Below are 12,753 nucleotides of genomic sequence, written 5' to 3'. Positions count from 1 at the left end.
CGCGAGCGCCGCGCCGCCGGGAGCTGCCTGCTCCGAGCCCTTTAATGCGTCCCGGCTGCGAAGCGGGCACCGAAGTTGCTTTTATATCTTGAAACTCAGCTGGGCTTCTCGGGCAACCTCCCAGTTCTAATGAATATGAAAATAGGCAGGCGACTAACTCCACCCCGGGGCCCCCTCCGCCCCCACCCCACCCCCACCGTCCCCTCTTACCCCGCGGGGCGCGCCCGGGCCTAGGTTAGACAGACAGACAGTTCCATTTCAGACAAATGCCAGCGGAGACGAGGCCCGACACCCTGAAACACTGTCGCCGCAACAGTGGACTGGCATTTCGGAAAAGCTGGGTGAGATCGCGAAGCAGTTAACCCTCCACTCCCCGCGGTCCGCGCCCCCCGCCCCCGGGCACCCGCCCCGCGCCCGGGCCGCACCCCGCCCCCACGCCGGCCGCTCACCACCAGAGAGATTTAGAGGCATCTTAAGAACTTGAAAGGAAGCATTGCTCCAAAGGGCTTTTATTTCATCCGTAAATCGTTTACGTGGAAGATCCACATTAATCTGAAGCCCGAGAAGCCGGATGCCTTGGGAGCTGTTAACTGGGCGGCTGCTGCGCTCCTTACCCGGGGGAGCGGGGCGCCCGGGCGCGCCCGGCGCTCTCCGAGGCCGTGGCCTTTGCTTCTCTGGAATGCGGCGGCGTGGGGACTTGAGGCCGATGGGTGGGAAAGGGAAGTTGAGCAAGAGGCGTTGAAACCATCCGATTATACTAATGCCCACCGATTTCTCCACCTCCTACCACCTCTCCGCTTGGTCTCCGGTTTTATTACTAGACCGAAATTGTTTCAAGAAAACTCGTTAAGGCCAGTGCCTGCAAAATGCCCTAAGTCTAGGCCTGAGGGAGGCTCGTCATACAAACTGGTTTAGGAGGGGAAGGAAGGCGTTCAGTCTGTCTTTCTCTAGCTCTTTTTAAATTATTGTAGAGACGCAAGGGAGTGACTCTACCAAGGCATGCGGGGAGCTGGGGGCGCTCGGAGCTGAGCGCGCTCGCGGAGCCCGGGCCTCTGCTTCAGCGGACTCGGGTGTAGGGGCGTAGAACCGCACTGCGGAATGGAAACCTCTCTCTGTGGCTTTGGACCCCACCCCAGCTTGCGAGGAGCCCGAGGCATGTAGGAGAAAATCGTTGAGCGCCTTGGGCATGGAAAAATAAAAAGCCATCTGCAGTGGATCGCTTCAACTGGTAAATCTGACGAAAAACCCTACCAAGCTGTGGACCAGGGAGGTTTCTGCTTTGGGTCCTAACATTCCCTGTCTCCGCACAGACCCGCAGCTGTCACTGCTATCCAGGCCAGCCTGACAATTACAACACAGTCTTGGGCATGCCGGGCAACCCTAATTCTGGGGATAGAGGCCAAAACCATCACTGGCGGGTATTCGAATGGGTTTCGGAGTGTCCCCATTCTTCGGGGTCTTGGCTGACTCAAGCGTTTATTGGGCCCTACCCTAAAGGCGAGGCCACCAATAAAACCCCACATACTACCAGAGAGAACCCGAGAAGCCGCGTTCACAGACAGTTCTCCCATGGACAGACAGTCTCACTCAGAGGGAGCTGAGTGTGCACTCGGGCTCTGGCAGGTTGACACTATTCTTGGGTTTAAATACCCTCTGCTATATTAATAGTTACTATCGCCGGGCCGGTACAGCTAGCACCAACGAGTAATCGCAGATCTCAAGGGGGCGCGGTCAAAGCAGCGCTGTAGGAGAAAGCTCGGCAGCTTCTTGTAGCTGGAACTTCACTCTAGACACCTTCTGCTTGGCAAGGCCAGGCTTGAGACCAAGTGGGTAAAAATGACAAGGATATGGCTGAGAGTGTCCTCCTGCGACTCGAGGAGGAGGAGCTGCAGTGTTCTTCCTGGACACTTTCTGCTGCCTTCCTGGGCAGCCCTTGTGGAAGTCTGAATGCTGGGTGTTGGGTTATAGCCACTCACTCCTGGTGGGGTCAGTAATTTTCGATGATCTCCCACCTCCCTTTCTTCCTTTGTGCTGGTCTTACCTTCAGGTATTCTGAAAGTCTCTCTCTAATAAACACGGGAAACGGTGAGGAATAGCCATGCAATAGTTTTTTTTTCCTTTCAAAAATTTACAGCGGTCACAATTCTTATTACTGACTTGAGGAAATATACAAAGAACTCTTAGTTATAAACCTAGTCGGGTTGTAGGGCTCTGTCAGCTTGTTTATAAATATGCGTTTTAAAAGCCCTAAATTCCCTGAAAAACATTCAGTGTCTTAAATGAAAGACATATGATGCAAGCTCCAGAGAGTACTTGTATACCAATAAAGGTCCCACTCATAGAGGAAACTACAGGATAGCCAAGGACAGTAAGCCAGTTTCCACCCCATTACCCGAATTCCCCTTTGATGGCAGTGGTTAGAGGGATGGGGTGCAAGATATCACCAACCCTGCTTAATATTCCTGAAGCCTGCTGGAAACGCAAATCTATTACACGGAATTCCCTGTGTTTTGTGACATGTAACCACATGTGCCCATAACAGAGGGAACAGCTAATGGCAAACTCCCATAACAAATGCTTAATCTGCAGTTGTTGGCAAGAAGTTGAGTCTTTGGTTGCCAAGAGCTGCATTAAATGGATTTGGAGAGTTTGAGATAAGTTTATAGTAATGACACAGCTCTAGCCACTGGGGCATTAATACTAAATTAAAAATAATATTAATTAAGCCTGTAGTACTTCAGTGATTTCTGAAATTCACAAAGAGGAAAATGGACTCACATTGGGGTTCCTTTCCTGAGGTCTACCTGGGCCTTTTCTGCCTCATCTATGAGGATAACCTTGAAAATTGGCCATGACACTTTGATAAATGCTTTCAGCTACTCTACTCAGATCCATCACTGCTCCTAACTTTCAAACCTGCTTCTTAGGGCTATTGCCCCATCCCAGTTCTCCTGGCTTCCAAGAATCCAACCAGTCTGCTGGCTCTGCCCTCAGTGTTCTGAGTGGGAGGTCCACTTTATTAAGTCAGGTCCTAGTTGGGATTTTAGCTTGGCAGGCTTGGCTGGTCACCTCTAGGATTCCACTCCCTTCTTCTTTGGTTCACATTTGTTTCACCTTTGCCAGTACTGTCCCTCTCTCCATGCTCAGAACTTGGGATCAAATCCAGGATTCAGCCCTCCTTCTTTCTTGCCAGTGGAGAATTCTATCCGAGCTAAGTCACTGTGCTTCCTTTACGGATTTGCTTCCTTTATACCTGAAACTTCATGATGTGCATCAGCATGTACAGGAGGGGATTGAAGAGGCAGCAGGAGAGGCACAGAGGTGGGGAGCCAGTCATTTTTTCAGACCACCTAAAACATGCAGCACAGCCTAGGAACCAGCACTTTCACATCGCTGGGCTTTCTGTAGTCTTTGATGTTTCCTCGCTCTTCTTGGAGAGAATGGGGTGCAGAGCCTGCACAGGCATCAGGGGAGAATGCAAAGAGCCAAAACAAGCACAGGGGTGAGAGTTAATGTTGAATCTGGTCTCCGCCCCTTGGCAAACTGTCTTTTCCTCTAGTAGAAAGATGTGTTGGAGTAAACTAGTCTATCTTCCTGCCACCATCAGATGCTAACAGACTATTTTGTGAAGGTGACTGATGCTTCTGTTGAAAGCTGCCTTTAACATTATTCTTGTAACCTATTGGTGGTAGTTGTTGTTAGGTTCCCGCATCCTCAAACAGTGATTTGGGGTATTAAAAAAAACTTAATTCCATTTTATGGAACATTGAATTAAAATAAGTTAAAATTATTTGAAAAGTCCATAGAAAGGACACTTTGACACTCTCCATCCCCATGACATAGTATTTCATTAGAAAGTAAAATTCAGCTTGACTCATATTACATTTAAAAACATTTACAGACTAAATGTTGCTTTTAATGCTCTTCACTCTTTTGCAAATGTATTTTGGGATATGGAAAATATTACTATGTGCATACATCAAAGCGGTAGTAGAAGCAATGTGTAGAAAAGTCTAACTCCTTTCACAACTTACTGAAAAAATACTACATGTATGGAGGAATAGTGGGAATGTTAAGATGCGCTTGCAAAAATTGTAGTTTTGGCTCTTTATTTTTGCAGTAGGAGATTGAGGCTTGTTATAAGTAAAGCTAGGGGAAAGGGTGTGCTGTATCAGAGGAGCTATGCCAAATGTAGAAAAGCAACAGTCTGAAGGGAAAAAGGATCTGGTGGGGGGAACTCTCATGAAAAAGTACTAAAATAATTGAATGTCATGTATCAGGCAGGAAGCCAGGTGGCCTCGTGTTTGTGTGTGCTCCACTGCTGTTTGCCTTCCTGGGCTTCATGTTGAACCTTCCCAAAGCTCTGGAGACATTAACAGATACAGAAATACATGTTGCATCCAAACAGCTCACGATGTTTTCATTTTTCTCTCTCTCTCTCTCTCTCTCTCTCTCTCTCTCTCTCTCTGTCTCTCTCTCTCACACACACACACACACACACACACACATATACACACACAAATCTAGGCTTTTCCTTAATAATGTATTAAGCCATTGTTTCCAGAAAACATGCAGACAAATGAATAACTGTCACATTTGTGAAGTTTCTATCTTCTAAAAAGCAATTACCTGAATGTTAATTGATCCTGCAAAGCTCTTAAGCATGCTGTCACAGAGCTCTCAAGCATAATGGATTAAATTTGTCTTCAAAAACTATTTTCTCAGATATATGCTTGTTTTTTAAATTTGGACCTGTAACTTTATAATGTGATAGTTTTTCACATGACTTTTACTTGAGAGAGAAATTGATTTGATTTCTGTTTCTTCCATAGCATCCAATTTAAAAGTAAAACTCTAAGATGACTATTTGTCCCACTTCCAAATAGTTTGACTTATTTAGCATATGCAATAAGGTACATTAATATAGATTTTGTTTACATTCACTTTAGAAGTGTATTTTATCACAAATACACAAAGAAATCATGACTAAACCTCAATAATCTAGGCACTTTTATTCCTGTCAATGGCTGTCCATCATTATTCCAGGAAGTTCTGAATATAATACAAAATCATCATATTTCTTCTATCACATACAACATTAAATGGTGCATACTTACACTAAACTCTATTCACACAAATGCAGATTTCACGGATCTGTTATTAATAGTTTATCTAAAATATTTTTCTATATTATGGTTGATATGTGAACTATTTAAACTTCCAATCAAAATCCAATCCATACATTTTGAATACATTTTTCCTGTTAATTTACTAGATATGTCTGAAAAAACAGAGCAGCTTATTTTCCCATAGATGTTGTGAGGACATTTCTAATGTGTTTATATTTCAAAGGAAGACATTTAAAGAAAATCGCCGCATAGATATGAGACAAGATGACAGATATTTCACCTTATATAAGGTGAGTATAAAGTCCACGGTCATTAAAAACAAACAAACAAACCGACCGGAGTAATTGCGGTGAACAGACAAAAATCAAGGTCACTCCAAGCAGAGAGAAGCACATTCCTCTACGTAAGCTCACCAATCTCTGGACAAGAGCACACGGTTTGGGTCCCTAGGTGGTGCGCTTAGAACACCATTGCATCGCGGGCACGAAATCTATTGGAAATATAGCTTAACCTCTTTAGATGGGGTTCTATAAATTCCAGAGAAAGAAAATCATAAACACAATTATTACACCAAGGATTATTCAGAGAGAAAGAAGCACAGTGGAGAGCACCAACGTTTTTATTCTACAAATCTTTAAAGAATTTTATAGGGAGAGGGAAAGATTAATACGCACTCCACTCTGCCTTCTAACCTGTTCCGCCCACCCCCAGCAAGATAGATTCTTGATGTGAATTGTGATAAGTGGGTTTTAACTTGCAAAGTGTAGCTAAGTAGCGTCTCCGAACAAAAAGCTCTCTGTGGCTCGCAGGCGGAGAGTGGAGCTGGAGGGTCGCCTTCCTCGGGATGCAGAAATGCCACGGCGGACCTGTGTCCCAGAGCCTGAGCTCTGCTCTGCGACCAGCATGGTCGACTGCTCGCCAGCGCTTGGCGGCCCAAACTCGTCCCCCGCGGGGTGTGCAGCGAACTCTGGGACGCTGGCTGGGCGCGCCCCCTGGCTGGGTGCGGCCACCTGATGCGCACCTCCGGGTGCACCGCTAGCGCAGCTGCGCAGGGCCGCAGTGCTGCGCAGCGCAGACGCGCGTGGGTCTCCAACAGCGGCCTGATTGGACCTCAACGAGGGAGTCAGGGTTCCCTACACCCCAGAACACTCCGTGCTGGGGGATGCGTAAGTGGAAAAGTCTATTCTGAGCAAGGAGAACGAAGAGTCTCTTCTAAGGCAAATTGAAAAGCGCCTCCTCGCATTCAAAGAGAAGTTCGCGGTTAACCGACGTGTTGCTAATATTTCATCAGAGGTGCTCCCCGCCTTTAAAGTGTAACTCTTGGAGAAACAACGTATTTTAAGCTTTCCATCCAAATATTGATGTTGGCAAATAGGTCATCTAACCGTCCCTTGGTGAGGACAGTGGTCTTTTTGTTTCACGGGTTGGCAATCAGAGTCCATCCGTATCGCAAAGGACTGCAGGTTGAGAGGAGGCGGGCAGGAGCCGTGGAATTCGTGGGGCGCTCCTGGACAGCGCCGCGGAGTGTGTGTGTGCACATCGTCGAGCGAGTGGGCAGTTCGTGACCCCCGCACGCGCGCTCAGCTACCTGTCCTCAACGGGGAGCGAAAGGACACTTTCCCCCGACCGGGAACGCCAGTTTGCAGCCTGACCCCAAAATACGTTCTTTAGTGAATCCGTTAAATGTTAAAAGCCAGTCCACGATGCAGTCTCCCTTACAGTCTTGCTCTACAGTAAAAGTTTCTGAAGCTTCGCTGAATTTTTATGTCTTTTTAATTTTATTAAGTAAAGCTGACACACTACCTCTAGCAGAGGACCGCCCGCGGCGTCCGCGTGGAAGACTTCTACTAATAAGAAAGTCTAGAGACCTAAGAGGACTCTGTCATCTTTCAGTTCTCAGCATCAGATGCCCCCAACAGACCTTTGTTAGAAAGTCGAAGAACTGAATGCTTTCCAACCTTCACAGTTACTCTCTAAAATCATAAAACTTCAAGAATATACAATTTATTAATAAGGCTAAATTTCAGTAAGCAATCAAAACAGTCACTGTTATTTTACTAACTCTTAAAGGGAGGATTTTTTAAAAGATATCAAAAAAAGCAAAAAGTCCTTTAGACTATTTATTTATTTCAGTTTCTTTGTGAGGTTTCAAAAACGTATGCAATACCAAAAGAAATATAATAGACTAAGTTCTTGAGAAGGACTTCAATTATAAAAAGGAATTCGTTTTGGAGAAAATTTCACTAATGCAGTTATTTATATGGAACCTAAAGAGCCCCAATAAAGTGAATTTCTGATTGAAGTTCTTGGGATTCTTTATTTACACTACATTTGACTCATGTGTGCTGCCTTATGGGGTGAGTGGTATACAGTTATTTTTTTCTCTACACTGGGAATTGCTCAATAATTGAATTGAATTAAGCAAAATCTAAGTAACTCATTATTCTGTTTTGAATCAGAATGCCCTTTAATCTTTCATTCTTTCTAATGTTAATAAAACTTTGAATACTGTCTTTTGTTTAATAAGAAATGTAAATCTTGGCAAAATGAATTGTTAAGGTAATTTATATTTTTATGAAATAAAGTAGATCTGTGAGCAATGTCTCCATTAAAGTATATAAGCTTCCTTGGGTATCTCTGACAGCTGGGTTACAGTTGAACCAAACCATATTAAAATGCAAGGGCATCTCTATGGTATATCATGCAACTTTTTAGCTCTGGAAGTAAACACTGTGGAATCCTGTAAATCATTTAAACATTTTCCCTTGGGCATTACCCATAAAGATGAACATTTGTTCCTTTCAATATTTTCATCCACAGCTCAAATACAGGTATTAGACTTACTAAGTTTTATAAATCTTGCATTCTTAGGATGTTTAGTTAAAACTTCAGAATATAATTCACATTTGGATACAAATATCTTTGAAAATAATAAAATTATGAAATTTAATGAACACAAAGTTGTAAATTGAGGTTAAAAATATATAGGAAAGAGAAAACAAACTTGTAGGCATCCAAAACATAAAGATCTCTAGATATTTTGAGTCTCCTGCCTGATTTAGTTGCTAAGACAGCTAATAGAAATTAACAGAAGTGAAGCTCTCTTACATCAAGGAAGATCAGATTCTTACAATGCACTGCAGTATACAAAACTCTTGAGAACTGAGAGGTGCTCCAGAAATTACTTTTATCAAGAGAAAGTATAATTTTGAAATACACTAGTGTAGGTGTCTGAGTTTAAAAAAATGGAAACTGTCATATGAAGAATGGTTAAAAGTGTTAGTGGATTTTAGCTAAGACGTAAAAATGATTAAATCTGTCCATTTTAGCCTTAGTGGTGGAAATAAGTGGATTGTCTTGAGTCAGAAAACAGGTTTGTCATAGGTAAGGCAAAGCTTTTAACAATGAAAGTTCTCTGGGGCTAAGGTGGGGTGATGGTCAGACCTCCGTACAACTGGACAAGAGATGTTAAACAGGTAAACACGGGTCATGCATGTATCTTTCAAATCAAATGATGTCCTTAGTGCTTAAAATAGCATACATCTCTGAAGCTGCCTTCACAAGGAAATTACAGTACTGTTATTTTTCAAATCAGTACTAAATTACTCTAAGGAGGAAAGAGACCACTTAAAAAGCAAGTATCTTTGGATAAGTAACTATGGTGTCATTCTGGCCTGCTTAGATTTTTATTATATATATTTTTTGGATTTCTTTTTCACTTGAAGCTTAGATAAGACATATCACTTTTATTATAATCTACACTTATGCAATAATTATTTCATCTATAATGTTAAATATGTAATAACATACACACTACATCAGGCTCTGGAGTTTAGGTCTAGCTGTACCACCTCTTGGCTGTGGGATGACAGGAAAGGTATGTAATCATTCTGTGACTCAGTATTACCTTCTGTAAAATAGGAACTAGGTACTGTGCTTATCACAAGAGGTGGGAATGAAGGTATGTAATTCATTGAAGACAGTGCCAGATCATAAAATGGATGTTTATTGTTGTGACTTTTAAAATTCAGGATGTGAAAGCATTTAATAAAGGATTATGAACACAGGAAAACTAAAACAATAGTTACAAAATTAAAAGAGTAATTTTAAAACAGAGTAAATCAAATTAAACAAATGAAATATACAATTATGATTAAGGGATGAAAGAAAGAAACAGAAAAAGGATTGCATGTAGGAAACAAATTTCCATGAGAATCTTGCATGTGCGTATGACTTTAAGGTAAGTGTGTTTATCCCTAACTGCTATTCAGTTAGGGTGTAAACAAAGGTTTTATGGTGCCTCTAGCATAAATTTTCCAAGACTTTTTTGACTCAAGAAACTTGGGTTTTACTCTCAGCTCTGCCGTTAACTATCTGTAGCACCTAAAACCAATATAGTTACCTTTTAAGAATTCAGTTTCACCTATTAAAATGTTATCATTGTAAAACCATGTATTAAAAAACTATGGGAAATATAGTTCTTGTCAATTAGAATACATAATTTTAAGATGCTATTTAAACTAAATATGTCCCTTCCTCCCAAAGTTATGTGTTAAAGAAACTATAATTCCAACATGGTAATGTTTGGAGGTGGGGTCTTTGAGTGGAATTTAGGGTTAGATTAGCCAGGAGAGTGTAACTTGCATTATGGGATTAATGTCCCTAAAAGGCTGAAGTCCTAGGACATCTCTCCCCATCTTGTTCATAGAAACAAGAAAATGGCTGTCTGTGAACCAAGAAGATAGCTCTCAAGAAGAACGCCACTACAAGAGTGTCCTAATTCTCAAAATTCTACCCTCCACAACTCTCAGAAATGTTTTGCTGACTAAACTTCCCAGTCTATGCTATTCTGTAACAGCAGTGCAAGGAGACAAAGACAGGTTTCCCAATTCGTGTAAATGTTAGAAATTCTAACTTCTTCTAGCCACTACTTAACTCAGAAGACTCAACTTAGTGGGCTCAGAAGGCTTCAGGGAACCCATCGCCTGGGGTAGAGCAGCTTGTCTGGAAGTCGGCGTCTATATCAATAGAAGAAAATATTTGCAGTGGTTCTGCCAATGTCTATCCTTGCAGCAGTTTCACTCAGATTTAAAAGGGCATCAGCATGCATAAAAACAGCTCTCAACAGACTCTGAAAAGTTAATGGCTCTGTGGCTCACTCAAGTGTTGCTCACTAAAGTACGAATAAACCAATCTGTGTATTCCTTAAGTGGGGATTTCAGGGTAAGTCAACAATTACAGGCCACACAAATCAGTGTACAGGCGAGGTGGCTCTCAGAGTACTTTATTCATTTCTATTTCCCAGTCCCATTTCCCATTAATTCCCCATCCCTCTCACAAGTCTCCCTTCTGTCCAATAATCTGATCCCTTTCTTGCTGTAGTCTTTATTTCCTGGGCACGTCACTGTAACCTGCCTCCAGGAACTTATTCCAGCTTTCTCATTTGCCTTATCCGCTTTGCTCCTATCAATTCATCCTTCAAGAGTCCCTGTCTGTTCCCTTTTGAAACTAATCTTTCCCAAAACTTACTCCCTCAAAATATTAAAATAAAAGTTCTGTAAAATGTTAATTGTTGTGTCTGAATTAACACCCACTTCAAAATATTAGTGTATAAAATGATCAAATAAAAAGGGTTTCTGTTCTCAATAGAAAAGATAGATAAAAAATTTAGACTTTAGTATGTGTGCTGCCGAAGCCAGCATGAAAAGTTCAAATTTTGAATGAAGATTAAGAAAGAAATCAAACCAAAGGATAGGTATTGTTTTCTCTTTCTTCTTAGCGAGGTGAGTCAGTATTTCCTTTGGAAAGGGAAGGGCTAAAAAGCAGAGACTACTAGCTTGTCTAGTCAGTTATCTAGTATATTCTTTGGGACGTTGGTAGTGGAAACATTTATGGGCCTATTTTAAAGTCTTGTACGTTGCCTGCAGAACTCCACTGCTATTTCCTCCAGAAATCTTCAAGAAATACACCTTTTCTTTGCTCCTATAAAAACAAATAAATTAACATGCTACTAGAAATATATAGCTTTTAAATTTCCAAAGTATTTGGCACACTTTTAATGATGGATGTTCAAGATGTATATATTTGAGACAATGAATTCTACTGCCATTTCAAGGCAAATGTGGAGAAGTCAACTCAAAGATATTTTAAAATATTTCTTCCATAATTTCATGGAAATATTTCCAAAATAAGATATGCAGAATTGACCCAAGTTTACTCTGCTTAGAGAAATTTTGGGTTAATTTTAGAAGATGGTCTGGAAAAGTTTACTGTGACAAGTCACTATTTATTGAGTGTTATGATACATACCCAAGATACTGAGCCTGGGGTTTCTCATACACTTTGTCACTTGACCTCGTGCATCTTGTGCATTACATATTATAACCTTAATTTAATGGTAACACAACAGGCTCAAAGAGATGTGTCACTTATTCAAGATGACTCATCAAAGTGAGGATTATGGCATAGGACAGTTAGACTACAAAAACCATATTCTTTTCACTTTTTTCCATACAGATGTTCACACAAAAATATGTACTTACCAGAGCAAAACTGCTGGACTAATTTCTTACTTTGTTCTGTGTATCATGCAGAGTTATTCTAAACATTGGTTTCATTTTGAAGTTCATAGAAAATACATGGTTAGACCAAATCTGAATAATGCCAAGATGAGAAACAGATCCAGTCTTACTACATCTCCTTGTAATTTTCTGTTGATGTACAAACTTTTGAAGAGAAATTTTCAATACAAAACTTTGACAGAAACCTCTAATTTATATCAAAGTATAAAGTTAACTTTCAATTATTTGACCTGGAATATGTATAGTCAGGTATTTTGTAATAACGATACACTTATAAATGCCAATATTCCAAAATCATGTTGCTTTTATACCCTTTTTATTTTCTCCAAGACACATAACATTAAGGGCCAATATAGCTGAAGTGTTCCCAAATAAGAAAATGTCCTCGCAATTCTATTTGATAAAAAAGTACTTCCCCTTCCCCACCATACCCATATGCAACATGCAGATACACAGAGCTGATCTGAGTGATTTGAACACCTGATTTTCTTATCTGCAATGGGATCCTGGATCAGTCCCTTGTGAATGCCCAATGTACAACCTATATTTTAGATATATTGGGTTAAAGTGTATTACTAAATTAATTTGACTAATTTCTTTCTACATTTTTAATGTGGCTACTAAGAACTTTAAAATTATATATGTGGCTTACAATACATTTATATTGTGCAAGATGATCTAGACCAATTCCATGAGGATCATAAACAAGTATAAAAGTATTATACCCTTTACAGGAAAAAATTATTTTTCAGCGACTCCCATGACATATTTATTTATTTAAAAAACTTAACATCGACTCACCTGTTCACCACCAGCACACGAGTCAAGCCTGCACTGGGAAATCATGGACTTGAAGGTGATTTGTCATCTTGGTTCTTACAATGTAAAAGTAGTTGTAACCCCTCCTAAAATGCAACAACGCTATGCAGACTTTATTCTCTCAGTAATGATAAATTTAAGCCATGAAATACAAAGGTACAAGGGTATCTTTTCCTATTATATTATTAATTGAACTGGTTCTCTTTTCTGGCAGGCTTCATAGG

The 12,753-nt window shown here is 41.0% G+C and overlaps 1 protein-coding gene across 6 annotated transcripts in view; it reads right to left on the bottom strand.

Moving 5' to 3' along the window:
- The window catches only part of Lrriq1 (leucine-rich repeats and IQ motif containing 1), a 241,049-nt gene that overhangs the window by 21,393 nt on the left and 206,903 nt on the right, over window positions 1–12,753 (bottom strand). Inside the window, exon 28 of one of the 6 annotated variants that reach the window (XM_013518100.1) lies at window positions 11,071–11,111. The exons of the other annotated variants lie outside the window; for them this stretch is intronic. Within the exon in view, the coding sequence (XP_013373554.1) occupies window positions 11,086–11,111 (26 nt within the window). The 3' untranslated portion in view covers window positions 11,071–11,085. Of the gene's footprint in view, window positions 1–11,070; window positions 11,112–12,753 lie in introns of those variants that run through there. 6 annotated transcript variants of the gene reach the window in all.

The sequence above is a fragment of the Chinchilla lanigera genome, unplaced genomic scaffold, assembly GCF_000276665.1.
Source record: "Chinchilla lanigera isolate Chin_1 unplaced genomic scaffold, ChiLan1.0 scaffold00004, whole genome shotgun sequence".
NCBI lineage: Eukaryota > Metazoa > Chordata > Mammalia > Rodentia > Chinchillidae > Chinchilla > Chinchilla lanigera.
The sequence above is the reverse complement of the archived record's forward strand: the minus strand, read 5'-3'. Positions and strand labels throughout refer to the sequence as shown.